The 26,929-nt window shown below is 44.3% G+C and overlaps 1 protein-coding gene across 7 annotated transcripts in view; it reads left to right on the top strand.

The window, feature by feature from the left end:
* SLCO3A1 (solute carrier organic anion transporter family member 3A1) overlaps nt 1-26,929 on the top strand; it is a 402,740-nt gene that overhangs the window by 342,959 nt on the left and 32,852 nt on the right. For all 7 annotated transcript variants that reach the window (XM_069559256.1, XM_069559257.1, XM_069559255.1 and 4 more), the window contains 2 exons: nt 15,173-15,348; nt 19,188-19,252. In XM_069559256.1, coding sequence (XP_069415357.1) covers nt 15,173-15,348; nt 19,188-19,252 — 241 coding nt within the window. The remainder of the gene's footprint in view (nt 1-15,172; nt 15,349-19,187; nt 19,253-26,929) is intronic.

Here is a 26,929-nt window from a genome sequence, read left to right as displayed (position 1 = left end):
TCGCTAAGTCCTGTTCGACTCTTTGAGACCCCATGGACTGTAGCCCGTCAGGCTCCTCTGTCCATGGGGTTTCCCAGGCAAGAACGCTGGAGTGGGTTGTCATGCCCTCCTCCGGGGATCTTCCCAACCCAGGGATCGAACCTACGTGTCCTGTGTTGGCAGGTGGATTCTTTACCACTGCGCCGCCAGCGAAGCCCTTTTGTCCTCGTGCCTGAATACATCTCAGAAAGAAAACCAAATCAGTATTTCAGGATGTTGAGAAAGAAGCATTCAAGTTTTCACAGGCTCGAAATACAAAGAACATCATCACCCCCTTGTCTGTCCCCTTAGTGAAGTCAGTGAAGTTGCTCAGTCGTGTCCGACTCTTTGCAATCCCACGGACTGTAGTCCACCAGGCTCCTCCATCCATGGAATTTTCCAGGCAAGAGTACTGGTGTGGGTTGCCATTTTAGAAATGTCATTTTCAACCTAGAGATTAGTTTTACTTGTGCAATTAGTAGAATTGATCCCTCAGTATTGAACACAGAGGGAAAAAGCCCAAACAAAAACAACTTTATTTGCCAGATACTTCAGAAACACTACTGAGGAATATTTTGTACGTGTAATATGAGCTGTCAAAATAGCATGCTAATGATTTCCTCCATCAATGGGAAAATGAATCCTAGCTTCGAGAGAGTCATTTTTCTATTTTTATGGTCTACAGCTTTATTGTAATTATTTATCCCCATCATTGCATGTGAATAGAGACATTTCTCAATTTAAATTAATGGCTGGATGTAGAACAAGAGTAGAATTTTCAGTGCCTGTGCTCTTCTTCTTCTGGAGTTTTTAAATTTTTTTGAATAGATGGTACATTTGTGTGGCTCAAGAACCAGGAAGTATAAACAGGAGGGAGTGGGAGCTCCTCCTCTCCATTACTCTCTCCTGTTCCCCCGCTGTTCAGTCCACGACTCTGCCCATTAGGTAAATACTATTATTAGTTTCTTGTATATGCTCCTGGGTTTTTATGCATATTCCAGGTATTATTCTGTAGCTTGTTTGTTTACTGTTTGTCATCATTTTTGCTGTTTTAATCGGAGGATAATTGCTTTACAATGTTACATTAGTCTCTGCTGCACAATAGCGTGAATCAGTTATATGTGCACATATACCCCCTCCCTTCCACCCCCGCCCCACCCTCCAGGCATCACAGAGCACCAGCTGAGCTCCCTGTGCCATGCAGCAGGTTCTCACTAGCTATCTGGTTTACACACAATAATGTATATATGTCAATGCTACTTTCTCAATAGCTTATTCGTTTATATTTAATTGAGGTATAGTTGATTTCAAGTTGTGTTTATTTTCAGTAAAGTGTACAGAAAAAGTACACGGAAAACGTGTGCATATATTTAGTTCCTTATGCTGAACAGGAGGTCCTTGTTGGTTATCTGTTTTGTACTGTAGCTTGTTACTTGTGGGGTTTTTTTGTTGTTAATAGTTTATCATGGAGTTTTTTCATGTTAGTGTGTAAGAAACACGCTGACACCTTTTTTACAGCTGCATAATTTTCCATTGTGTGAGCCTACTGGAGTGTATCTAACCAACCCCTATTGATGGGCATTCAGGTGAATGAAAACTTTAGCTCTTGCAGGCATGGTTGTGACTGGAATTGGACTTATGTCATTCTATGCCCGGGCAAGTCTGCCTGTAGGATACATTCTCGTAGAATTTCCGAGCAAATCCCTCCCTGTTCGCCAGGTCCACCACCACTGCTTCCCAGTCTTGTCAGGCCAGCTCCTCTGTGCGTAGTGGGGCCATCTAGTTATCACTGAGATCTCTCAGGGCAGGAAAGCCTGGTCCTGCCACCCCATGCACGGTACCAGGCAGAGACTCCAGCTCTCACATAGTTCTCCTCCAGAGAATGGCAGCCTGGGAAGACGTTCCTTTGCCAGGCAGATGGAAAACCAGACATTTGCCAGGTCAGGGATGGTAAACTCCTCTCCTGGAGCCTAATGTGCTTTCTTCATAGTTAAATATATTGGGGGCCACCAAGGACAGCATGAGGGGGCTGCCGCTTTATGCAGGATGTGACCATCTGCAGGCAGCTGCCAAGGTCCACCTGCATTCTGGACTGATGTACACACAGGGGGAGAATCAGATCCCCACCATCGAGCCTCTCCTTCCCTCATACCCAGGTTGTGGCTGTTCAGCCGCTCAGTCATGTCCGACTCTTTGCAACCCCGTAGACTGCAGCGCGCCAGGCTTCCCAGTGCGTTGCTGTCTCCCAGAGTTTGCTCTGACTCATGTGCACTGAGTCTGTGCTGCCCAGGTTGTCTCTGCATTTTCAGGCTTCCCAGTGGTTGGGGCTCTCGCAGGTCTCAATTAACCTGCGTACCTGGTCAACACCAGCAAAGGCCTGTCCTACTCCTCCCTGCTCACTTGGGATCGTAGGGTGAAGCCCCAGTGCTGGAAAGTCCTCTCTTCCAATTATGCACCCTGGGATAATTATTTCCACCACACTGGGACATCTGAAGGGAAGTTTCTAGATCGATCTGCAGTCTCTTGTATCACCTGGGCCCAAATAAAGGACCTTTTCCATCCCTTGCCATCGGACTTAAGCTTAACATTTACCCTTGGATTCTCTGTGGGCAGGGTCCTAGGAATGTTCCAGCCTGTATCCTAGGCCTTGGGACCACCTGCGTTTTCTGTTCATCCTGTCGAATTGACTCTTGTAACCAAGAGGGAAACCCATCCAAGTTCCCACTCAGATCACTAGTGCTTACCTCCTCCCCAGCCTCTTTCACAGCTCCTCTCAAATGGGGTTAATCTGAATAAATGAGTACAGAGTTGCCTAGGTCCTTTGGGAGGGACCCATCCATTTTCAGGGGGCTTCCCAGGTGGCCAGTGGGTAAAGAATCCACCTGCAAAGCAGGAGACATGGGTTTGATCCCTGGGTCAGGAAGATTCTCTGGAGGAGGGCATGGCAAGCCACTCTAGTTTTCTTGCCTGGAGAATCCTATGGACAGAGGAGGCTGGTGGGCCACAGTCCATGGAGTCTCAAAGAGTCGGACAGGAATGAAGTGACTGAGCATGCACACACATCCATTTCCAGCTTCTCTCCTTGGCACCAGGGCAAGCCAGTATCGTCACTGGTCACGGACCCATTCTCCCCTCTCCTAGCGCCTATAGCCCAACAAGTGCCTCATTTCTGTCCGGCCACCCCAGCCTGCCCTGGGTCCATTCTTGTCCCATTCTCCCTGGCTCTGTGCGCTCACCCCTCCCCTTGCCTTGGCTGCACATCCCAGGATGGCTTGGCCCCGCCGTTCACTCACACCATTCACGGGATCGTGCCTTTCTGGACACGTTCGCCTCACCTGGACCATATGGACTGGGTAGTCGCGGAGATAAAGGCATCTTATTTCTGTACCATTCCAGTAGGGCCACGATCACGGCCCGATCAAGGGAAGCCCCTCTTCAGAAGGGGATTTTCACATCTCAGAGCAGAGGAGGTCCAGGCAGTTTCCTCTTATGGTGAATGGAATACAGTTGAGCCACAGCCTAGGTGCAGAACAGAAATCTAAGACTGGGTGAAGGTCCCAATTACAAAGTACTCGTTAAACTAAACAGAGTTCACCAGTCACACAGTTCATTCAGAGGGCTGATCACATCACAGTCCTAAAGGCTACGGGAGTCAGAACTCAGTTCCTGGGGTCTAAGCCAGCCCCTTATGGATGGGCCTGTTTCCTGTTTATACCTGAGCACTCTCTGAGTCCACGTGGTTCTAAGGACCCCAGCCCCAAATCTCTTTTTTCTCATAGGCTATAGGAGGGACCAAAGAGAGAAGGATGGGGGTGGTCTGAACTAGGGCAGGGTTTGAGAGATGTTTTGTCTTTGCTGTTTAGTTGTTTGAAGTGAAGTTGCTCAGTCGTGTCCGACTCTTTGCGACCCCATGGACTGTAGCCTACCAGGCTCCTCCCTCCATGGGATTCTCCAGGCAAGAGTACTGGAGTGGGGTGCCATTGTTTTGGATATGGTAAAATGCACGGACCTTGAGGGTTCATTCATTCATTCACTGAGTCATTCATTCAATACTGTCCTCTCAAGCTATGGATAAGTCAGGAATTGAAACCACAGTGGTTTCTGTCTTTATTAGCCTTACGGTCACGAGGAGGCTTTGACATAGGAGTACGGGGGAGGTCAAGAATTTACCATTGCGTTTCTATAGAGTTTGTCATTTCTAAGGTAAGAGAAGTGGAGGGAAAGGAGATGAGGGCTGGAAGTATATATATCTGTCAGAGTTTAGTCAGGAAAACAGCACCCACATGTCTTGGAAGTACAGGGTTTAGTATAGGAAATAGAACTTATGTAGCGTGGCGGAGTTGAGGAATTGGGATCCAGAAGAAGTGAGATAAAGGACTGGAGAAAAGTCACCACACCCCCAGAAGTATCAGTTCAGGTGGGCAAGGCTGAGGCTTATGGGAAATTCCCCAGAAGCTGTGCCCAGGGGGCTGCTCAGTGAGATGAAGGGGGTACTCAGGGATGTCAGCAAGACTACATCCAGGTCAGTAGAAGTGGGCACAGGGCCTCTGTTGTCAGCAGGGTGGTCAGAAAAAAAGGTGGGTGCATGCAGGGATGGTAGGGCCAACCGGCTCCTTCTGGGCACCTCCGCATTTGTCTGTCCCCATGTCTGACCATCTGAGAGTAATAGCCCCTGCCTCACTTACAAATCTCTTCTGTGTTTCCTCTGGTCCAGCTCTCATCGTGCAGGGAAGGGAATCCTAAGGAGATGGTTCCCCACTCTGGACAGTAGAGTAGTGCCAAGATGCCAGTGCAGAATCCCGTACAGGATGCTCATCCTGGAGTTAGTTCTGATGTCTCAGCATGTTCAGAGGCTTAGGAAGGGGCATCCCGGGAGGGTCTGGGATGGGTGTGAGTTAGAGATAAACCTTAGGAGAGTCATCAGAAAGCATGTGCGCGCATGCTCAGTTGCTCAGTCGTGTCCGACTCCGCGTGACCCTGTGGACTGGAGCCCTCCAGGCTCCTCTGATTCTCCAGGCAAGAATCCTGGAGTGGCTTGTCATACCCTCTTCCTGGCCCAGGGATTGAACCCATACCTCTTAAGGTCTCCCGCATTGGCAGACAGGTTCTTTATCACTAGCACCAGCTGGGGAGCTCCATCAGAAAGCACACGGATGTAACACAATCTAGGGAAAAGTGCAGGGGCGAGAAGGGAAGAGAATCTGGACCACAGCCCCAAGGAGCTCTGGCATTTTCAAGTAGGAGATGGGGCAGGTGCCAGCAAGCAAAATGCAAAAGGGAAAAAGGAAACCAGAGAGTGAGCCGTGGAAGCCACAAAGGCAGTGGGTCGCAGGCACGCACTCAAGGGGCTCCAGGGAGAGAAGAGTGGATGGAGGGGTCGTCTGTGGAGGTCGCTGGTGAGCTCAGCTGATCTGATCGCTGCATGTAGGAATCTAAGCTGGCTGGAGTGAGTCGAGAGCGTGGAGGCAGTGAGCATGAACAGCTGGAAAAGTTTAGCTTCAGCGTTCAGGGTGTGGGGAGAGGAAGGATCAGTTTCCTCTCCTCAGAAGAGAGGGAAGTGGCATTTTCAATTTGAGTTGAGGAGAAGCCCTTGTTTGTTATTCAGTCAGTAAATCATGTCTGACTCTTTGCAACCCCATGGACTGTAGCATACCACGCTTGCCTGTCCTGCTTTATCTCCCGGAGTTTGTTCAAACTCATGTCCATCGAGTCGGTGATGCCATCCAACCATCTCATCCTGTTGCCCCTTCTCCTCCTGCCCTCAGTCTTTTTTTTTTTTTTTTACTTTTAATTTTTTTTATTTTTTAAAGTTTTTTATTTTTTAAATTTTAAAATCTTTAATTCTTACATGCATTCCCAAACATGAACCCCCCTCCGACCTCCCTCCCCATAACATCTCTCTGGGTCGTCCCCATGAACCAGCCCCAAGCATGCTGTATCCTGTGTCAGACATAGACTGGCGATTTAATTCTTACATGATAGTATACATGTTAGAATGCCATTCTCCCAAATCATCCCACCCTCTCCCTCTCCCTCTGAGTCCAAAAGTCCATTATACCCATCTGTGTCTTTTTTCCTGTCGTGCATACAGGGTCGTCATTGCCATCTTCCTAAATTCCATATATATGTGTTAGTATACAGTATTGGTGTTTTTCTTTCTGGCTTACTTCACTCTGAATAATCGGCTCCAGTTTCATCCATCTCATCAGAACTGATTCAAATGAATTCTTTTTAACAGCTGAGTAATACTCCATTGTGTATATGTACCACGGCTTTCTTATCCATTCATCTGCTGATGGACATCTAGGTTGTTTCCATGTCCTGGCTATTATAAACAGTGCTGCGATGAACATTGGGGTACATGTGTCTCTTTCCATTCTGGTTTCCTCGGTGTGTATGCCCAGCAGTGGGATTGCTGGGTCATAAGGTAGTTCTATTTGCAATTTTTTAAGGAATCTCCACACTGTTCTCCATAGTGTCTGTACTAGTTTGCATTCCCACCAACAGTGTAGGAGGGTTCCCTTTTCTGCACACCCTCTCCAGCATTTATTGCTTGCAGATTTTTGGATCGCAGCCATTCTGACTGGTGTGAAGTGGTACCTCATTGTGGTTTTGATTTGCATTTCTCTAATAATAAGTGATGTTGAGCATCTTTTCATGTGTTTGTTAGCCATCCGTATGTCTTCTTTGGAGAAATGTCTATTTAGCTCTTTGGCCCATTTTTTGATTGGGTCGTTTATTTTTCTGGAATTGAGCTGCATAAGTTGCTTGTATATTTTTGAGATTAGTTGTTTGTCAGTTGCTTCATTTGCTATTATTTTCTCCCATTCAGAAGGCTGTCTTTTCACCTTGCTTATATTTTCCTTTGTTGTGCAGAAGCTTTTAATTTTAATTAGATCCCATTTGTTTATTTTTGCTTTTATTTCCAGAATTCTGGGAGGTGGATCATAGAGGATCCTGCTGTGATGTATGTCGGAGAGTGTTTTGCCTATGTTCTCCTCTAGGAGTTTTATAGTTTCTGATCTTACATTTAGATCTTTAATCCATTTTGAGTTTATTTTTGTGTGCGGTGTTAGAAAGTGATCTAGTTTCATTCTTTTACAAGTGGTTGACCAGTTTTCCCAGCACCACTTGTTAAAGAGATTGTCTTTACTCCATTGTATATTCTTGCCTCCTTTGTCAAAGATAAGGTGTCCATATGTGTGTGGATTTAAGTCTGGGCTTTCTATTTTGTTCCATTGATCTATATGTCTGTCTTCGTGCCAGTACCATACTGTCTTGATGACTGTGGCTTTGTAGTAGAGCCTGAAGTCAGGCAAGTTGATTCCTCCAGTTCCATTCTTCTTTCTCAAGATTGCTTTGGCTATTCGAGGTTTTTTGTATTTCCATACAAATCTTGAAATTGTTTGTTCTAGTTCTGTGAAAAATGTGGCTGGTAGCTTGATAGGGATTGCATTGAATTTGTAAATTGCTTTGGGTAGTATACTCATTTTCACTATATTGATTCTTCCGATCCATGAACATGGTATATTTCTCCATCTATTAGTGTCCTCTTTGATTTCTTTCATCAGTGTTTTATAGTTTTCTATATATAGGTCTTTAGTTTCTTTAGGTAGATATATTCCTAAGTATTTTATTCTTTTCGTTGCAATGGTGAATGGAATTGTTTCCTTAATGTCTTTTTTTACTTTCTCATTATTAGTGTATAGGAATGCAAGGGATTTCTGTATGTTGATTTTATATCCTGCAACTTTACTATATTCATTGATGATCTCTAGTAATTTTCTGGTGGAGTCTTTAGGGTTTTCCATGTAGAGGATCATGTCATCTGCAAACAGTGAGAGTTTTACTTCTTCTTTTCCAATTTGGATTCCTTTTATTTCTTTTTCTGCTCTGATTGCTGTGGCCAAAACTTCCAGAACTATGTTGAATAGTAGCGGTGAAAGTGGACACCCTTGTCTTGTTCCTGACTTTAGGGGAAATGCTTTCAATTTTTCACCATTGAGGATAATGTTTGCTGTGGGTTTGTCATAGATAGCTTTTATTATGTTGAGGTATGTTCCTTCTATTCCTGCTTTCTGGAGAGTTTTTATCATAAATGGATGTTGAATTTTGTCAAAGGCCTTCTCTGCATCTATTGAGATAATCATATGGTTTTTATTTTTCAATTTGTTAATGTGGTGAATTACATTGATTGATTTGCAGATATTGAAGAATCCTTGCATCCCTGGGATAAAGCCCACTTGGTCATGGTGTATGATCTTTTTAATGTGTTGTTGGATTCTGATTGCTAGAATTTTGTTGAGGATTTTTGCATCTCTGTTCATCAGTGATATTGGCCTGTAGTTTTCTTTTTTTGTGACATCTTTGTCAGGTTTTGGTATTAGGGTGATGGTGGCCTCATAGAATGAGTTTGGAAGTTTACCTTCCTCTGCAATTTTCTGGAAGAGTTTGAGGAGGATAGGTGTTAGCTCTTCTCGAAATTTTTGGTAGAATTCAGCTGTGAAGCCATCTGGACCTGGGCTTTTGTTTGCTGGAAGATTTCTGATTACAGTTTCAATTTCCGTGCTTGTGATGGGTCTGTTAAGATTTTCTATTTCTTCCTGGTTCAGTTTTGGAAAATTGTACTTTTCTAAGAATTTGTCCATTTCTTCCACGTTGTCCATTTTATTGGCATACAACTGCTGATAGTAGTCTCTTATGATCCTTTGTATTTCTGTGTTGTCTGTTGTGATCTCTCCATTTTCATTTCTAATTTTATTGATTTGATTTTTCTCTTTTTGCTTCTTGATGAGTCTGGCTAGTGGTTTGTCAATTTTATTTATCCTTTCAAAGAACCAGCTTTTGGCTTTGTTGATTTTTGCTATGGTCTCTTTTGTTTCTTTTGCATTTATTTCTGCCCTAATTTTTAAGATTTCTTTCCTTCTACTAACTCTGGGGTTCTCCAATTCTTCCTTTTCTAGTTGCTTTAGTTGTAGAGTTAGGTTATTTATTTGACTTTTTTCTTGTTTCTTGAGGTATGCCTGTATTGCTATGAACTTTCCTCTTAGCGCTGCTCTTATAGTGTCCCACAGGTTTTGGGTTGTTGTGTTTTCATTTTCATTAGTTTCTATGCATATTTTGATTTCTTTTTTGATTTCTTCTGTGATTTGTTGGTTATTCAGAAGTGTGTTGTTCAACCTCCATATGTTGGAATTTTTAATAGTTTTTCTCCTGTAATTGAGATCTAATCTTAATGCATTATGGTCAGAAAAGATGCTTGGGATGATTTCTTTTTTTTTTAATTTATCAAGTTTAGATTTATGGCCCAGGATGTGATCTATCCTGGAGAAGGTTCCATGAGCACTTGAAAAAAAGGTGAAATTCATTGTTTTGGGGTGAAATGTCCTATAGATATCAATTAGGTCTAACTGATCTAATGTGTCATTTAAAGTTTGCGTTTCTTTGTTAATTTTCTGTTTAGTTGATCTGTCCATAGGTGTGAGTGGGGTATTAAAGTCTCCCACTATTATTGTGTTATTGTTGATTTCCCCTTTCATACTTGTTAGCATTTGTCTTACATATTGTGGTGCTCCTATATTGGGTGCATATATATTTATAATTGTTATATCTTCTTCTTGGATTGTTCCTTTGATCATTATGTAGTGGCCTTCTTTGTCTCTTTTCACAGCCTTTGTTTTAAAGTCTATTTTATCGGTTATGAGTATTGCCACTCCTGCTTTCTTTTGGTCTCTATTTGCGTGGTATATCTTTTTCCAGCCCTTCACTTTCAGTCTGTATGTGTCCCTTGTTTTGAGGTGGGTCTCTTGTAAGCAGCATATAGAGGGGTCTTGTTTTTGTATCCATTCGGCCAGTCTTTGTCTTTTGGTTGGGGCGTTCAACCCATTTACGTTTAAGGTAATTATTGATAAGTATGATCCCGTTACCATTTACTTTATTGTTTTGGGTTCGGGTTTATACACCCTTTTCGTGTTTCCTGTCTAGAGAATATCCTTTAGAATTTGTTGGAGAGCTGGTTTGGTGGTGCTGAATTCTCTCAGCTTTTGCTTGTCTGTAAAGCTTTTGATCTCTCCTTCATATTTGAATGAGATCCTTGCTGGGTACAGTAATCTGGGCTGTAGGTTATTTTCTTTCATCACTTTAAGTATGTCTTGCCATTCCCTCCTGGCCTGAAGAGTTTCTATTGAAAGATCAGCTGTTATCCTTATGGGAATCCCCTTGTGTGTTATTTGTTGTTTTGCCCTTGCTGCTTTTAATATTTGTTCTTTGTGTTTGATCTTTGTTAATTTGATTAATACGTGTCTTGGGGTGTTTCGCCTTGGGTTTATCCTATTTGGAACTCTCTGTGTTTCTTGGACTTGGGTGATTATTTCCTTCCCCATTTTAGGGAAGTTTTCAACTATTATCTCCTCAAGGATTTTCTCATGATCTTTCTTTCTGTCTTCTTCTTCTGGGACTCCTATAATTCGAATGTTGGAGCGTTTCATATTGTCCTGGAGGTCTCTGAGATTGTCCTCATTTCTTTTAATTTGTTTTTCTTGTTTCCTCTCTGATTCATTTATTTCTACCATTCTATCTTCTATTTCACTAATCCTATCTTCTGCCTCCGTTATTCTACTATTTGTTGCCTCCAGAGTGTTTCTGATCTCATTTATTGCGTTATTCATTATATTTTGACTCTTTTTTATTTCTTCTAGGTCCTTGTTAAACCTTTCTTACATCTTCTCAATCCTTGTCTCTAGGCTATTTATCTGTGATTCCATTTTGATTTCAAGATTTTGGATCATTTTCACTATTAATATTCGGAATTCCTTCTCCGGTAGATTCCCTACTTCTTCCTCTTTTGTTTGGTTTGGTGGGCAACTCTCCTGTTCCTTTACCTGCTGAGTATTCCTCTGTCTCTTCATCTTGGTTATATTGCTGCGTTTGGGGTGGCCTTTTTATATTCTGGTAATTTGTGGAGTTCTCTTTATTATGGAGCTTCCTCACTTTGGGTGGGGTTCTATCAGTGGCTTGTCAAGGTTTCCTGGTTAGGGAGGCTTGTGTTGGAGTTTTGGTGGGTGGAGCTGGGTTTCTTCTCTCTGGAGTGCAGTGGAGTGACCCGTAATGGGTTATGAGACATCAAAGGTTTTGGGATAATTTTGAGCTGGCTGTATATTGAAGCTCAGGGGAGTGTTCCTGTGTTGCTGGAGAATTTGCATGGTATGTCTTGTTTTGGAACTTGTTGGCCCTTGGGTGGAGCTTGGTTTCGGTGTAGGTATGAAGGCATTTGATGAGCTCCTATTGCTTAATGTTCCCTGAATTCAAGAGTTCTCTAATGTTTTCAGGCTTTGGATTTAAGCCTCCTGCTTCTGGTTTTCAGTTTTATTTTTACAGTAGCCTCTAGACTTCTCCATCTATACAGCACCGATGATAAAACATCTAGGTTAAAGATGAAAAGTTTCTCCACATTGAGGGACACTCAGAGAGGTTCACTGATTTACAAGGAGAAGAGAAGATGGAGGGGGTAGTTAGAGGTAACTGGAATGAGATGCAGTGAGATCAAAAGAGGAGAGAGCAAGGTAGCCAGTAGTCACTTCCTTATGTGCGCTCTATAGTCTGGACCGCTCAGAGGTATTTATAGAGTTATACGGGGAAGAGGAGAGGGAGGAAATAGACAGAGGTGACCAGGAGGATAAGAGAGAGGAATGAGTAGGAGAGAGACAAATCCTGCCAGTAACCAGTTTCCTTAGGTGTTCTCCACTGTCTGGAACACACAGAGATTCACAGAGTTGGATAGAGAAGAGATGGGGGGGGGGGGGGAGAGACAGAGGCCACCTGGTGGAGAAAAAGGAGAGTCCAGAGGAGGAGAGAGTGGTCAAGCCAGTAATCTTGCTCTCAGGTAAACTTGGGTAGTGAAGTTTGGGTTTTTAAATGTACAAAATTGACAACAAAAACCTAAGAGCAAAAATTAAAAATCTAGAGTAGAGGTTGGATTTTCAAAGATACAATATTAAAGAAAAGCAGAAGGAAAAAGGAAGAGAGAAAAAAAAGGAATTATTAAAAAACAAACAAACAAACAAACAAAAACAAAAAAACACCAACAACCATCCAAAGACTATATATGGTGTTTGCCTTTAAAAAAAAGTCTTTTTTTTAAAAAATAGTAATAATAGGTTATAGAAATAAAAATTAGAGGAGAAATAGAAGACTTAACAATTAAAAAAAAGTTAGAAAAAAAAGGCAAAAAAAAAAGGGGAATGATTTTAAAAATAGCAACAATATATCTGGCCCTTCTCTGATGTTATGGGCCGTGTGGGATCACTTCCAAGGTGGTTCCCTTTGTTTAACTTCTTCTGTTTGCTGGTTTTTTAGGCTCACTAGTTCAGTAGTGCTGTGGGGAGGGGGGATGCTGCAAACAAATAGCACTGTCGTGTGCACATGGTATCTCAGCCCCGCTTGACCTGTCCTTTCTTGCGGCACACAAACCGCTCCGGCTCTACGATGCTCAGCCGGGAACCGTCTGGGGCCAGCCCTAGGCTGCGTGCACTTCCCCGGTCCAAGCCGCTCAGGTTCGGCGCTCAGGCAGCCCTCAGAGGCACAAATTCGGCTGGGACTGCGCTTTGTGCCCTTCCCAGGTCCGAGTAGCTCAGGAGTTTGGCGAGCGCGATCGCCGCGGCTTGTCACCTTTTCTGCCGCTGCTGCTCAGTTTTCTGGGTGGACCGCTGGTGCACCCCGTGAGGCAGATTGTGACTGTCCAGCACCCCCAGAAGTCTTAGCAAAGGAGCCTGCTTGCAGTTAGGTACGTAAAGTCTCTCCGGGTCTGCAATTACCCCTTTCCAGTCCTTACGGCTCTGGCTGCCTGTCCCCGGCGGGGGATGGTCTGCAGCCGGCTTTTTCCATTCCGTCCTTTGTTCTGGGCTCGGTCCTGGCGGGGTCTTATGTTCGAGCTTTTCGCGTGGTAGCTATCCCACAGTCTGGTTTGCTAGCCCGAGTTAGATCGTTCTGGTTGCTTGTGGGGCGTTCCTGCCCGATTCTTACAAAGCTCTGCAGCCCGCGCCTCCCGCGCTTCCCTGCCCTGCCCCCACTTCCCAATGGCGGATGCAGGCGTCTGTGCTGCTTTTCCGCTGGGGGAGTTACTGTTGGGCTTATAATCTCTTGGTTTTAATTATTTATCTATTTTTCCTTCCTGTTATGTTGCCCTCTGTGTTTCCAAGGCTCGCCACAGACTCGGCAGGGAGAGTGTTTCCTGGTGTTTGGAAACCTCTCTTCTTAAAATTCCCTTCCCGGGATGGGCTTCCCTTCCCGGGACGGAGCTCCCTCCCCACCTCCTTTGTCTCCTTTCTCGTCTTTTATATTTTTTCCTACCTGTTTTTGAAGACAATGGTTTGCTTTTCTGGTTGCCTGATGTCCTCTGCCAACCTACAGAAGTTGTTTTGTGGAGTTTGCTCGGCTTTGAAATGTTCTTTTGAGGAATTTGTGAGGGAGAAAGTGGTCTTCCCGTCCTATTCCTCCGCCATCTTTCCCTCTCTCTCCTGCCCTCAGTCTTTCCCAGCATCAGGGACTCTTCCAATGAATCGGCTCTTTCAGGGAGAAGCCCTGTTTCCTGATAGAAGTAGAGGAAGATCTGTTCCCATTTGCATCCTAAACTCCTGCTGAGTTTCCTCTACTGCGCCTCAGCACTGTGTTATAAGACAGCGCTTGATAGATCACAGAAATGACACGTTCTTATCCCAGGAGCTTAAGGTCTCCTCCAGAAGGATATCAAGGGTCTCTGCCATAGGGTGAGGAGTGTGTCCCCCTGGAGGGAAGTGCCAGCTTAGATGGGGGTGTCTGTGGAGGCCTTGCAGCCAAATGAAATGTCAGCGCTGGGTTTTGAAGATCTGTGATTTCTCTGGGCAGAGATGTATGCAAAGAGACAGAGGGGCTGAGCCTCAGCACCTTTCACAGAACGACGGGAGATGCCCCTGGGTGCTGTATTGGGGCCATTTATACAAAAGCCCCTGCTGTGGGAAGATGGCTTAGGAAGAGGGGTCCAGCCCCACCCTGTGTCTCCTCCTACTTCCCACAGGTGAAAGCTTCTTGTGGGGCACAGTCATACAGGATGGAGCCCCAATCTGCTAAGTCTGGCGGGAAAGAAAGGGAGAGGGAGGAGGAGAGGTGCAAGGATGGGAGACGGGCTGAGGAGGGGGCACGTAAAAACCAAAGAGGATTTGTTTGACCCTCAGGAGGATTTACCCCAGCGTGTGCTCTGAGAGCCAAGCAGCCCTGGAAAGAAAAGCAATGAATCATTTATGATTGTTTTCATTTTGTATTCATTAAAGACCTCTGCACTATTATTATCGAACCTTAATTGGCTTGGCTGTTGGCTAGCGCTGTCTTTCCCTACGCCCTTGCTCCTCCCCTCGCCATCAGAAACTCCTCTGGAGCATGAGCCAGGACCGTGCTGGGGAGCTGGGGCAGCTGGGCAAGAATCCACCCAAAGATCAAATGGAATGCAGCCGCTTGGCTTTCTCCTCTCTGATCATATATTAATAAGTGTACCTCGCTGGTCTCCAGCTTGCTCCCCACGATCTGCTCTAAGCTCCCTGGCATCTCTGCACCCTCTGCTCTCTCAGCCACTCGAGAAGTCGCCCATGAGCCAGCCCCCTCTCATGGCCCCACAAGCCCAGCAACTTCACACATGACAGTGCACATGCTTTGTTCCAGGTGTCATGGTGGGCAGTGAACCAGCAACCATATGCAGGTTACCTGATTTCCTTCTTTTAATGCACTTCAGTGTAATTATAACTGCACAAAAGAGAGGACAAATTGGCAAGTGATTACATTGTTAATTTGCCAGTGTTTTATCACATTGTGGAAGCACGATTTCCTCTCTAATCGTATGGGGGGTGGGCAAGACATTTGTCTACGGTGTGGGCTTATCGAGGAATTCTGGGGCATAGAAATGAAATACACAGGAGACGGGGAAATCAGCTCTCCTCCCCATAAATATTCCTTTATTTAGCATGTGTTTTGCAGCCTCCTTCAAAAAAGCTAATTCGTTGATTCAGGCCTAATTATTGAAATGCTCCAGAATGCATAATCAGGCTGTGACAGACCCAGCTGATGGATGGCTTTAGATCTGGAGAGGGGAGATAGCCCCACTTAACAGGACTGACTGCTTCCCTTTCAGAATCTCACTGGCTGTGCATGCCTCATGACCATCCCACCTGAGAACGCGACCGTGATTCCTGGAAAATGCCCCAGTCCCGGGTGTCAAGAGGCCTTCCTCACCTTCCTGTGTGTGATGTGTGTCTGTAGCATGATCGGGGCCATGGCTCAGACGCCTTCGGTCATCATCCTCATCAGGTAAGCATAGCCTCAGGGACCAGAGAGCCAGCCACCCCGCCCCGCCTCCCTCCCTGCTGTGTCTGCAGTTCTCCCAGAAATCAGAACTCTGGGGACTGTATGAGTCTTGCAAGCCAGCTTCCCTAGGCTGGTCGGAATCAGTTATGTTTGATAGAAACCTCACAGCAAAAGTAAGGCTTCCCCGGTGACTCAGACAGTAAAGAATCTGCCTGCAATTCAGGAGATCTGGATTCAATCCCTGGGTTGGGAAGAGCCCCTGGAGAAGGGAATGGCAACCCACTCTAGTATTCTTGCCTGGAGAATCCCCATGGACAGAGGAGCCTGGTGGGCTACAGTCTGTGGGGTTGCAAAGAATCAGACATGACTGAGTGACTAACATTTTCAACTTTCACGCCAAAAGTAGAAAGCACAGCCCAAGAAAAAACACTGCACTTTCATGTCCTACCAGGAACAGACTCTGCAGGTAATTTGAAAGGTACTGCAGTCTTTCATTGATATTTGCAAAGAGCAACACTGTGGGAGTGAAATGAGAATGGCATGGGAATAGCCGAGGCCCCGGGTCTGGCTCCTGTCTCAGGGCACTGATTCGCAGTGTGACCTTGGGCTCAGTGTTGTTTCTGAATCTGGAACTGGAGGCGATGTCAATGGTCCTGTCTGCCTCCTGCAGTGGGCTGGGTCCTGCTGAGACCATGTGTGTGCAAACTCTATAAAGATATAACGGGTCATTGACAAGGTGTGATGCAGTGCTGAGTGGCTCGTGGAAGCAAGCAGTGACTGCTTTTGTACAGATGGATCGTTGGAGAGAGTCAGCCATAATTCTGGGTTTCCCTGTTTCTTGGGAACTATCCTGGGGGGTGGGTGAGGTGTCTCAAGGGTGAATTATTGAGTAATTTTCTGAGTAACTTACCACAGTTGCAAAGTTATCTAGATTTGTGTGAGAAACCCAGAAGCAGCAGGCTTCATGTCTGGCGACCATCTTTAACAGAGGAAGAGGTGCCAAGCAGACAGATCCATCTTACCGGGATGTAGTTATCTAAGCAAACCAATTCAACCCCAAGGGCTGGAGGTAAAAGCAGGAATGAAGTGCTTGGACGCAGCCTGTACAAATATACGTTTTGTTGTTGTTTAAGTCACTAAGTGTTCAATTCGTTTGTGACCCCATGGACTGTAGCATATCAGGCTCCTCTGTCCATGGGATTTCCCAGGCAGGAATCCCGGAGTAGGTTGCCATTTCCTTCTCTGGGAGATCTTCCTGACCAAGGGACTGAACCCATATCTCCTACACTGGCGGGCAGATTCTTTACCACTGAGCCACCAGGGAAGCCCTGGTATGTAACATTTGCAGCTGCTTTATCCAGCCTCTCTGTGTCTACTACATTTCCTGATCTTGGTTAGAATTCACAAGGAAAAGGATTTATACAAAGTACTTATGTTATAAAGTCATTAGCAAAGCTTTTTCAATGTGCAGAAGCAATAATAGTACAATAGCAAATTGCCATTTTATACTTGTTAAATTTAAAAGAGTAATTTTAAAAAATTCACACCCAGTTCTGTAAGCAGGGCTCTAACAAAACAGGTAAAGTCACACCTTTCTGCTGGCATTGAGAAACATAGTGATGGTTTCATAAAAGCAAGGTGGCAAATATGAGTTCAAGAGCCATAAAAACGTTGGGTTTTTTTTTTTTTTTTATGAGGTAACCCTACCCCTTGCCACTTATCTTAAGAAAATACTCTACAAGAAGAAAAGCTCAATGCAGACAGATTTTTATTACAGTGTTAACTATAATAGCAGAAAAATCTGAATTGGAATAGTGAGTTAAATTATAGTCCCACAGCTCAGTGGAATAATGAAAATTCTTAAGAATGTGAGAAGTGTTTATGAAATGAACTATTGAATTTAAATTATATATGGAGGATGATTATATAATATGCACTGGAAAAACCCATCAGATCTCTCAGGCATGGGTTTGGAGTGGCTGCATTATTTTCATTGCTAGGAATTCCCATGAAGTTGTATCGTACCAGCTGACACACAAAAGGCACCAAAAAGCAAGAAAAATGACCTTTACAGCCTTTAGCAATGACTGGTCCCCTTTTTTCTCTGCCCTTGACTCTGCTGCAAAAACCCAGCTCAGTAGTTGTGGCTGCAGACCAAATACAGAAAGTCAGCTGAGACCTGAATCATGTCCAAATCTCAGCTTGATAAACAGCTCTTGGAGATTTTCAGGAAATATGTGATTCCCTTTCAGTGGACCAGCAACAGATGGCCTAAATGACCTAGGCGGGGCCTTGTACACCTCATAGCTCCATGCTGCTGGGGCCAGCTGGAGGTACGTGCCCTCACAGATGTTCTAGGCAGACACAAGGGCACAGACGGTCTGAGCCACAGCCCAGATTATGGGCACCAGCCCTTGTCCCATCCCAGAGCAGTGGGCCCACTTCCACTCTTACTCCAGACAGAAGAGTACTTGCCAACAGTAGCGCTCAGGACATCCACAGGTGTGCAGATACCGGCTATTTAATAAGTCACGTAGGGGCCAGCGCTGGGCTCTTTGTTTTCAGTGTTTATTTGGCTGCATCAGGCCTTAGTTGTGTCATCAAGGACCTTTCGTTGTGGCATACAGACTCTGGTTGTGGTGCTGGGGCTCCAGAGTGCACAGGCTCAGTTTCTCCATGGCACGTGGGATCTTAGTTTCCCGACCAGGGGTCGATCCTGCAACTTCTGCACTGGAAGGCAGATTCTTACCACCAAACCACTTCATTTGTTTGTGTTTTATTACTCAGCATGTGCTGTGTGTCACACACCACACTGATAATGAATGAGACGCAAATAGTCCTTGGCCTCAAGGAGAAAGACAAGCATTGAGTCAATACTAGTTGCGAGAGTAAGAGGCCTAACAAAGGAGATCTGTGACTAGCTGTGAGGGCCTCTCTACTTGGAATCAGTCATCATTTCCAAACCCCCCTCCTGTCACTCTTATCCCAGACAGTGTGAGAATGTTCTAGAAAATGTATGAAAAGCTCGTGCTCAGGGACTGCTGTGGGTAAACCAAAGCCAGGGACACTGAGTCAGTTCAAAACAAAGGCATGTGACTATATAAAGCTGTGTGTATGTTAGTCGCTCAGTCGTGTCCAACTCTTTGTGACCCCATGGACTGTGGCCCACCAGGCCCCTCTGTCCATGGGATTCTCCAGGCAAAAATACTGGGACAGGTTGCCATTTCCTCCTCCAGGGGGTCTTCCTGACCCAGAGACCAAACCCACGTCTCCTGCAGGCAGATTCTTTCCCACTGAGCCACCTGGGAAGGCCAAATAAAGGTACCTTTCCAGTTTAAAAGGTACCAAAGCTGGATATAGATGAATGGACTATTTCACAAGTGGTCTATCTAGGGAACCAACCCATGCTAGTTGATTTCACAAAATGATGCAGAATGACAGAGGTGTTTATGGTTCTGGCCTATCTGAGTAGCATAAGGGAAACTGTCTTCTCCATTGATATTTCCCCTGATACATGTACCCACCAACTTAAGATGTTTCCCTGTGCTGGCAAATGCAAAATGCCTTTAAATGAAGACTTTGGGAACAAATTTGCATTCCATCCTTCAAATGACTAGTTTTAGTTAATAAAAAACACTGCTAAATTCCTAAACTTATCTTGTCCCTGCAGTTGCAGTGATTTTTCAGACTTTTGGCAGGGAAGGTGCAAAAAGCAAAAGAACAAAACCATTAACAATTTTCTAAGGAAGGGCTCTGATGGACAGCAGCAAATGACTCTGGGGTCTGTTAATTAAAGTGAAGCGATAAGAATCTCTTTTTCTTCTTCGTCTCTTCGCATGTAGGACAGTCAGCCCTGAACTCAAATCCTACGCCCTGGGAGTTCTTTTTCTCCTCCTCCGTTTGTTGGGTACGTATTCTTTCTTTATTCCTTCAGTAGTGAACCAGATGCTTATAACCAGGTGAGTGCATATATCAGTGCAATCATGACCAGGTGAGTACATATCACTGGAATCATCCCTTGAGTTGTCTTTTTTCTTATGAAGTTTAATTTTGGTAAACAAGAGAAAGGTCTGCTAAATGTTGTTCAGGTTTTAGACCTATACTCTCACACTCCCTGGATATCACAGCGTTTTTGTTGATATTAACTGTGCCTTCGTGCCACCCTGAATTTTCATTGGCACAAGGAGGAAAAGTGAGGAACCAAAAAGAAAGGAATTTGATGGTGTCGTTGGGCACCCTCATTAAGCAACCAATAAGCAGCTTGTGAAATGCTTCATTTATGGGGCTGCCAGCTGGGGGAGACAGGTATTCTCATAATGCTTCCCAAATGGAAACTTTGCATCCTTTAAATTTTTCCAAACTGACTTAGTTTATATACCTTGGGTTTCTAGGATAAGGCAAATATGACCTTCATGCTATAAAGCCTATATTCCATAGTTTGGTATGGACAGAAGGAATTAAGTCTAAGATGGGAAGACTCCATGGTTCTCCTGGAGTGCTGGGACCAGCTGAGGAGAAGCTGGAAACGCCAATCAGATAAACCTTCTCCCTGTGGACCACACTGCTGCTTTAGAAACTCCCTTTGTCAAGGCCAAGATCAAGATAGGATGACATGTTTTTTTCTTGAAATGATAAGGCTGTGGTCTTCCTTAGTGGACATTAAGTGATAAATAAAAATGGAAAGGAAGATAACCATGGCCTATACCTTCAGAGTAAAAAGTTCTCATTCCAAATAGCATATAACCTGAATGAGCACAAAGACTAACTATAGAAATGTTTATAAAAATATTCATTAAAGTGAAAAATTGGCAACAATTCAAGCATCCATCAGCAGGGAATTAGTTAAATCCATTATGGGTTCTAATTTCAGTAGGATTTATGTACCCCTTTAAACTGGAAAGAAAAATATTGATAAACTTAGAAAGGGTATGTGATAAGTGGAGGGAGAAAGGAGGTCTATATTGTATATGCAAATGTTTTTAAAGTATATATGAAAGTCCCTCAGTTGTGTCCAACTCTTTGCGATCCCATGGACTATACAGTCCATGGAATTCTCTAGGCTGGAATACTGGAGTGGGTAGTCTTTACCATCTCAAGGGGCTCTTCCCGACCCAGGAATCAAACCCAGGTCTCCTGAATTGCAGGCAGATTCTTTACCAACTGAGCTATCAGGGATATATATATATATATATATATATATATATATATATATATATATATGGGAAAATACTGGAAAGCTAGATAAGAAAATGGTATCAGCTTTTATAATTGAATAGTGAGGCTATAAATGATATTTTATAAATTCATTTTTAAAATTTGAATGAAAAATATATGTTTATTATTTTCATAATGAGATTATATTCTATATAATTGCTATGTGAAAGAAAAATATTCACCCTTAAATCCATTAATGAGACAAGGTCCTCCCTGGGGAATGGAAAATACTTGACATCTGCCCTAGCTCTGACTGTAGCAGATAACTTCCAGTCAAGGTTGTGATCTTTTGCCAGGTCCATGACAAGACCTGGGAGTCTTCTTAATCACTGTCAATCCACATCGTTGGGATACATGGAGAATCATAAATGGCATCTTTGTCTTATTTCTGGTTCATGGAAAATAGAAATGCTCTAGGTATAGTAATACCCAGTGCAAACAAGTTCAACTGTAATTCAAACTAAAACATTTTAGGCCTTCCTAGAACTCACAATGGCTTTTAGAGCTAACTACACAGAGTACTAATTATGGTGGGTTTTTTCTCTCATCATTGGGAGGATAGAACATGCGTGTGTGGTGATGCCCCCATTCCCCCCTGGTTTGGTGGATGGACAGATGACTGTATATTATCAGGTAGCAGGTGGGAGGCCCTTACTTCTGAAAATGGTGACACCATTCCACATGCAGGCTTCCTTGGTGGCTCAGCTGGTAAAGAATCCACCTGCAGTGGGGAAACCTGGGTTTGATCCCTGAGTTGGGAAGATCCCCAGAGAAGGAAACGGCCACCCACTCCAGTATTCTGGCCTGGAGAAGTCCATGGACTGTACAGTCCATGGGTCCTCAAAGAGTCAGACACAACTGAGAGACGTTCACTTTCTCACTTTCACTACTTTCATTCTACGTGCACATTCACTCAACAAAGTGACATTTATTGAGCATCTAATGTGTTCAGAGCTCCATGGGCCATACCCAGGTAACTGAGCCCAGCATTGCTCTTAGGGAGTTCCTTTACGAGCTGACCAGAGAAACAAAAAGCCCTCCATTTACAGGATTACTACAGAGGTCTCTGTACCTCTAAACACATGCTGAGGGCTCAACATAGTGAGTAAAAAATAACCTTCAGAATAATTTTGATAACACTAAATGTAAGAAAAATTTTGCAAGTTGTTTTCGAAAAGTTAATGAAAATTATAAGACACTTGAAGACAGAAATGGAAAATTATAGAGCATGCATAATGTGACACCATTAAGATCACTGTATGTTGCTCTAAAACTCAAACATTATCTAAACGAGTATTTTTCAACTTCTGTGATTATAATCTACAGCAAGAGAGAAACTTTATATTGTGGCCCAGTGCATACATATGCATAAATACAACTGAAGCAAAGATTTCATGAAAAATATTCACCATTAATGTGTGTGATGTGCTCTGATATTGTCTATTCTATTTCATTCTTTTAAAATAGTGGGTCATGACCAACTATATTGATTGTATTGTCCAACTGGGTCACACATCAGAGTTTAGAAAGCGGCTCTAGAAGGATATGCCACAGTTTCGTCTTTTAATTAAAAGTGGCTTATCAGAGAAGTCTTTGCACTAGGCCCGATTCCGTTTCCTGCAGTACCCAATGAGATAACCACCATTACAGTTAATGAAGGGCCAACCGAGAAATCAGATTTCTAGACATTGTCAAGCTTTGTGCTTGGCCCCGCTTGGGTAATGGGTGATGGTAAGGACATCACAGTTCAGTGTGATGAAACTGGAGATGCAGTCAGTAGAGGTGTAGGGTGGATATGTGGGAGAGCCACCCAACCTGGGGTTGGGAACTGAAGTGTGGGTGAAAGGATGTGATATTAACCTGAAGCATGAAGAATGCAGAAGAGTTACCTTGCTAGCAAAAAGGAGAGAGTGCTTTAGACCAAGGGACTTAAAGGAGCAACAGCCTGGAAGTGAACAAAGGCTGAAGCATGTTTGGGGGCTGCAGGAAGCCCTTGTGGCTAGAGGGGATGGCTGTCAAGGACATGATCAGAAAGCGTTGCTGCGCTGTTGACAAGGTTGACCTTTATCCCCAAGGCAAATGAAATCGTTGATGGACTTTAACATGGGGATAAGATCTACTGTGCATTTTTAGAAAGGCCTACTGTCTGCCACAGAGAGAATGTGGGAACTGAATATTAAGCCGCTGGTATAACAGAGGAGCTGTTGGAGAACCATGCTGAGGATGCTGGCTGCCAAGATGGGTGGATGTGGATAGAGAAAGAAGTGTCAAGGCTTAGTCCCTGAATGGAAGTGTACAGACTGGAGCATCTAAGGAGGAGGAATCCACAGTGACAGTGCCTTATAAAAGGTTTTGATCATGTGGTACATGAGAGATGTTATTAAAGCAGGAGGACCAGAATGAGGAGCAAGCTTTTGGGAGTGGCATAGACCAACACCTTCGATAGACCTTCCTGCAGTGGTGGAAATGCTCCATGTCTATGCCACGTGGGGCTGTGGAGCACTTGAAATGTGGTTTCTGTAAACTGGTTTCTCCTTATTTTTGTTGATTTTCATTTACGTAGCTGCGTGTGTCCAGTGACTGTCATACTGGACCATGCAGGCCTTTGATGCACCACCATTGGTGGGTCAGGGCTTGAGGCAGTGGGGGAAGCATGGGGAGACTGCTCTTTGTAGATACTTGGCTGTGAGGAGTGTACAGAAAGAGGGAAAGACCCAGAAGTGAATGCAGGTTATCTTCCCTTGTTTTTAATGCTGATAGAAAGGAGTTGTCAGAAAGGGCAGAGACCTGTGGTGGGTCAGCTCACCTTGGCACCAAGAGCTTCCCATGGGAGCCCTGGAGTAGCAGCAGTAATGTGGTTGGTGCTATCAATGGTGGGTGAGGAGGAGTATGGAGCAAAGAAATTAAGACTAGTGGTCACAGTAGGGCTAATGTGACTGACCCTGGTGCCTGAGCTGGACAAGGAAGAGGTAAGCTAGGAGAGGGGAGAAAGAACAGAGAGAAAGGGCACACAGGAGCTGGATGTAGTAACTCATGAAAAGAGAGTTGGAATCTGCAGCCAGAGCTTTGTTGTCTGACTTTGAGATTGAGGTGGTGGAGCAGTTCTGAGGAATGACAAAACCCAGAGAGGAAAGGAACAGCCTTGACATTGAGAATGAGTTGTTGAAAGGCCTGACTGAGAGCTCATGTCCATGGAGAAGTTTAAGTCACCCAGGACAGTGGTGGAATTTGAGTGGAAGAGGACAGAGTTGGATAAAAGGTCAGGAAATTCGGAGTAAACGAGTGACTTACTCAAAGCAGAACGCCTGATGTAATCAAATCCATCCTTTTTCACCCTTATGCAAATGTCCTGGTCACTGTTTTTCTCTCTGGGTGTGGGCATAACATCCGCTCAAGGGTCTGATCTTGTTCCTGAGGAGTCTGTTTCATGCCGCAGATGTTACACCAAATCTGACTGGATTCACTACCACGAACTCTCCTCCACAAATATCTGCTCTTGGTTTTCCAGACCAACAAGCTGGGCAAAGATCATTGGGAACGTCAGCCTCAGGGTGCACTTCTGTATGCAGGGGTCATTCCTGAGCAGATTGTCCTTGGGTCTTGGGTTCTTGGTGAACTAATATAGGAGATGTATGTCTTAGAAGCTCCTTGTGTGGTTCATCCAACATTTGTTGAGCTCCCATTGTGAAGTCTTGACTTTCTGCAGGCACACGGGAGAAATGAGCATGTTGAATAAGTGCTTTGGAAGAAGTAGGCCCAGTCTGCCAGAAACTCCAGAGGAGGGGCTGTGGGACAGTGGGGCACAGGATGCAATGTCTGGAATGTGAGGGGAGACTCCTCCTACTCACCTCTGCATTTATTTATTTATTCAGCAAACTTTTGCTAAGCACCAACAATGCATCTAACTTCCTAAAGGACCTGTAAGGCTTAAAAGGATATTCACAGTCTAAAAGTTGAGAGTTATGTTTTATTCAGTGGGAATTTTTAGGACTTCAAGCCCAGGAGACAGCATCTCAAGTAACTCTGGGAGAACTGATCCATGGAAGTGAGGGAAGGAGCCAGGTTAAAGAAAACCAGATATCCCAAGTTAAGGAATCTAGTGCTTTTATCTGTATGGGAACATACGAGAGTCTGGGCTCATGGAAGTCATTCCTTTGATATGACCTCAGCTATCTGGGCCGTATCCTGTATTTTCACATCCTGAGTCCCCTCAGGGCTCACCACTGGGAGTGGCTGCAGTCTGAGGGCAGCTAGATGGCAGGTGTTCTTTCCTTCCTGAGTTCCCTCAGGGCTCACCATCCCTGGTGGCTGCATTTGTTGATGACAATGACCTCCTTTGCTTACTGATGTGAAAGAACTCGATTTCTCTCTAAGCACCAATGATGTATCTAACTTTAAGGACCTGTACCACCCAGGATCTATGTCCTGACCAGTGCTAAGGTGACACCCCATATTCGCCATGGACCCTGCTACAGTCAGGCACAACAGGTTTGAGTCCAACTCTGCCATACTGAGCATGAGACCTTTGGCAAGTAATTTAAGCTTCTTGAGCCTCAGTGAGTTTAACAAGGCAGCCGGGAATGAAATGAGAATAGAGCAGCTCCTCTCAACTTCTCAGATTTAAGAAAAGTGAATGTCAGGTATCTGCGGATGATGCTGGACATTATCAACAGAGTCTCTTTCTTGGCATCACTGAAACAGAGAAACTCATTAATCTTACGAGGAGAACATTCTTTTCAACATCCGTTTCTAGCTAGTGCTGGACATAACAGTAATTCCTCCAGGTTGAATAGAGGTCCCATGGTGAATTCAAGTCTTGGCAGGTAAGCTGGGAGAGGAATGGATATCTTTTGAAATGTAAATGAAGGAGTAATTTGTAGCTTCCATTTTGTTTCGTAAAGGAATGTGAATTTATTTGTCTTACCATAGGTTTTTCACTCATTTTTTAAGTTTAGACCAAAGAGTGTAACTAAGCTTGGCGTTCTCAACCCACGGAGTGAATTAAGTAGCCAAAATATAAGACCTGGAGGTTTAATCTCTGTTAATAGATTTCAGGAAAACAGAGACAATTTCCTTAAGCGATGCTGCAATTTTTGCATTGAAATATAGCTGCAATTTGAGCCCGAGTATAATGGGAAGTAAGATTTAATCCTTTTAATATTCTCTGTAATAACGAGTAACAGCTCTAAGCTTCCGGATACCCTCCCCAACATATGGTGGGTTCCTAGTGTCCCAGTGGTGGGACCTTGATTAATGCCTACTGAATCTGCGCGTTCCCCACAAGGAAAACACAGGAAGAAAAGAGAACAAAGGGGAGAGGACTGCTCCTGCAGGCACCGAAGAAAACAGCATTCCTTTAAAACACACGGTTTCTAAGAAATACTTCATCATTATCATCACCTGCCTTCTCCTTGCTTGGGTAACTGAGGCTGTAACAGAAGTAAGCACTAACATACACCTTACCCGTGTGACCTCCCTTCTGGAAACATCTGATTATCCTCCAAAAATGTCTTATTCTTATGAAGTGAAGGGTTCCTGCCAGTTGGGGTTAGTCCCTGAATCTTGGCTTGGAGGGCATTCTGCGAATCTTTCCCTGGAGATGAGAATTTAGAAGGAGACGAATTTTCATTGATCCAAATGAAAAGCCAAAAAACAGGAAAGGAACCAGCTTTGCTGAGTGCCCACTCCATAAAGGGCTTTCCCAAATACCATATCCACTTTGCAAAGATCAGAACCCCTGTTGAAAGCTTCCAAACCAGGCTTCCACAAACCAGTTATTCCCAGGAACTTAGTGGAAGGGTAAATAATATGTTTTCTATGGCCCTGGAAAGCCCTGATAAGAGCTCTAAAATCGTCTCCTCAAATCAACAAACTTTTAATTTGTAGGAAAGAAATGATTGGATTGGAGGTTTTGAAATATCAAGCCTGGGACAAATAACCTCTCTGTATCTGTTTCTCTATAGGTATAATAAAAGGGGTTGGGGGGGGGGGGGAATTGTGCTGTATGGAGAACACCCCATGCAGTGCAGGGGTGAGGGGGCAGTTGATAGTAATTATTGTCACTGGGTTGGGAAGAGCTCCTGGAGATAGAAATGGCAACCCACTGCAGTATTTTTGCCTGGGAAAATCCCATGGATGGAGGAGCCTGGTGGACTATAATATAATAGTCCATAGGGTCGCAAAGAGTGGGACACGACTCAGCACCTGAGCACACACGCAGTTACTGTCCCAGTCGTCACTCTGTAGAAGCCTCCCACTGCCATCTGGGGAACTAGCATCTTTCAGGGGCTGCAGGGCTTTTCTGTGCCCCTCCTGAATGATAAACATGTAACAGCGAATGGCCATTTGTGAAAATTAATCAAGTAGGACT

Source organism: Ovis canadensis, chromosome 18 (genome assembly GCF_042477335.2).
Source record: "Ovis canadensis isolate MfBH-ARS-UI-01 breed Bighorn chromosome 18, ARS-UI_OviCan_v2, whole genome shotgun sequence".
In the NCBI taxonomy this organism is placed as follows: Eukaryota; Metazoa; Chordata; class Mammalia; order Artiodactyla; family Bovidae; genus Ovis; species Ovis canadensis.
The sequence above is the reverse complement of the archived record's forward strand: the minus strand, read 5'-3'. Positions and strand labels throughout refer to the sequence as shown.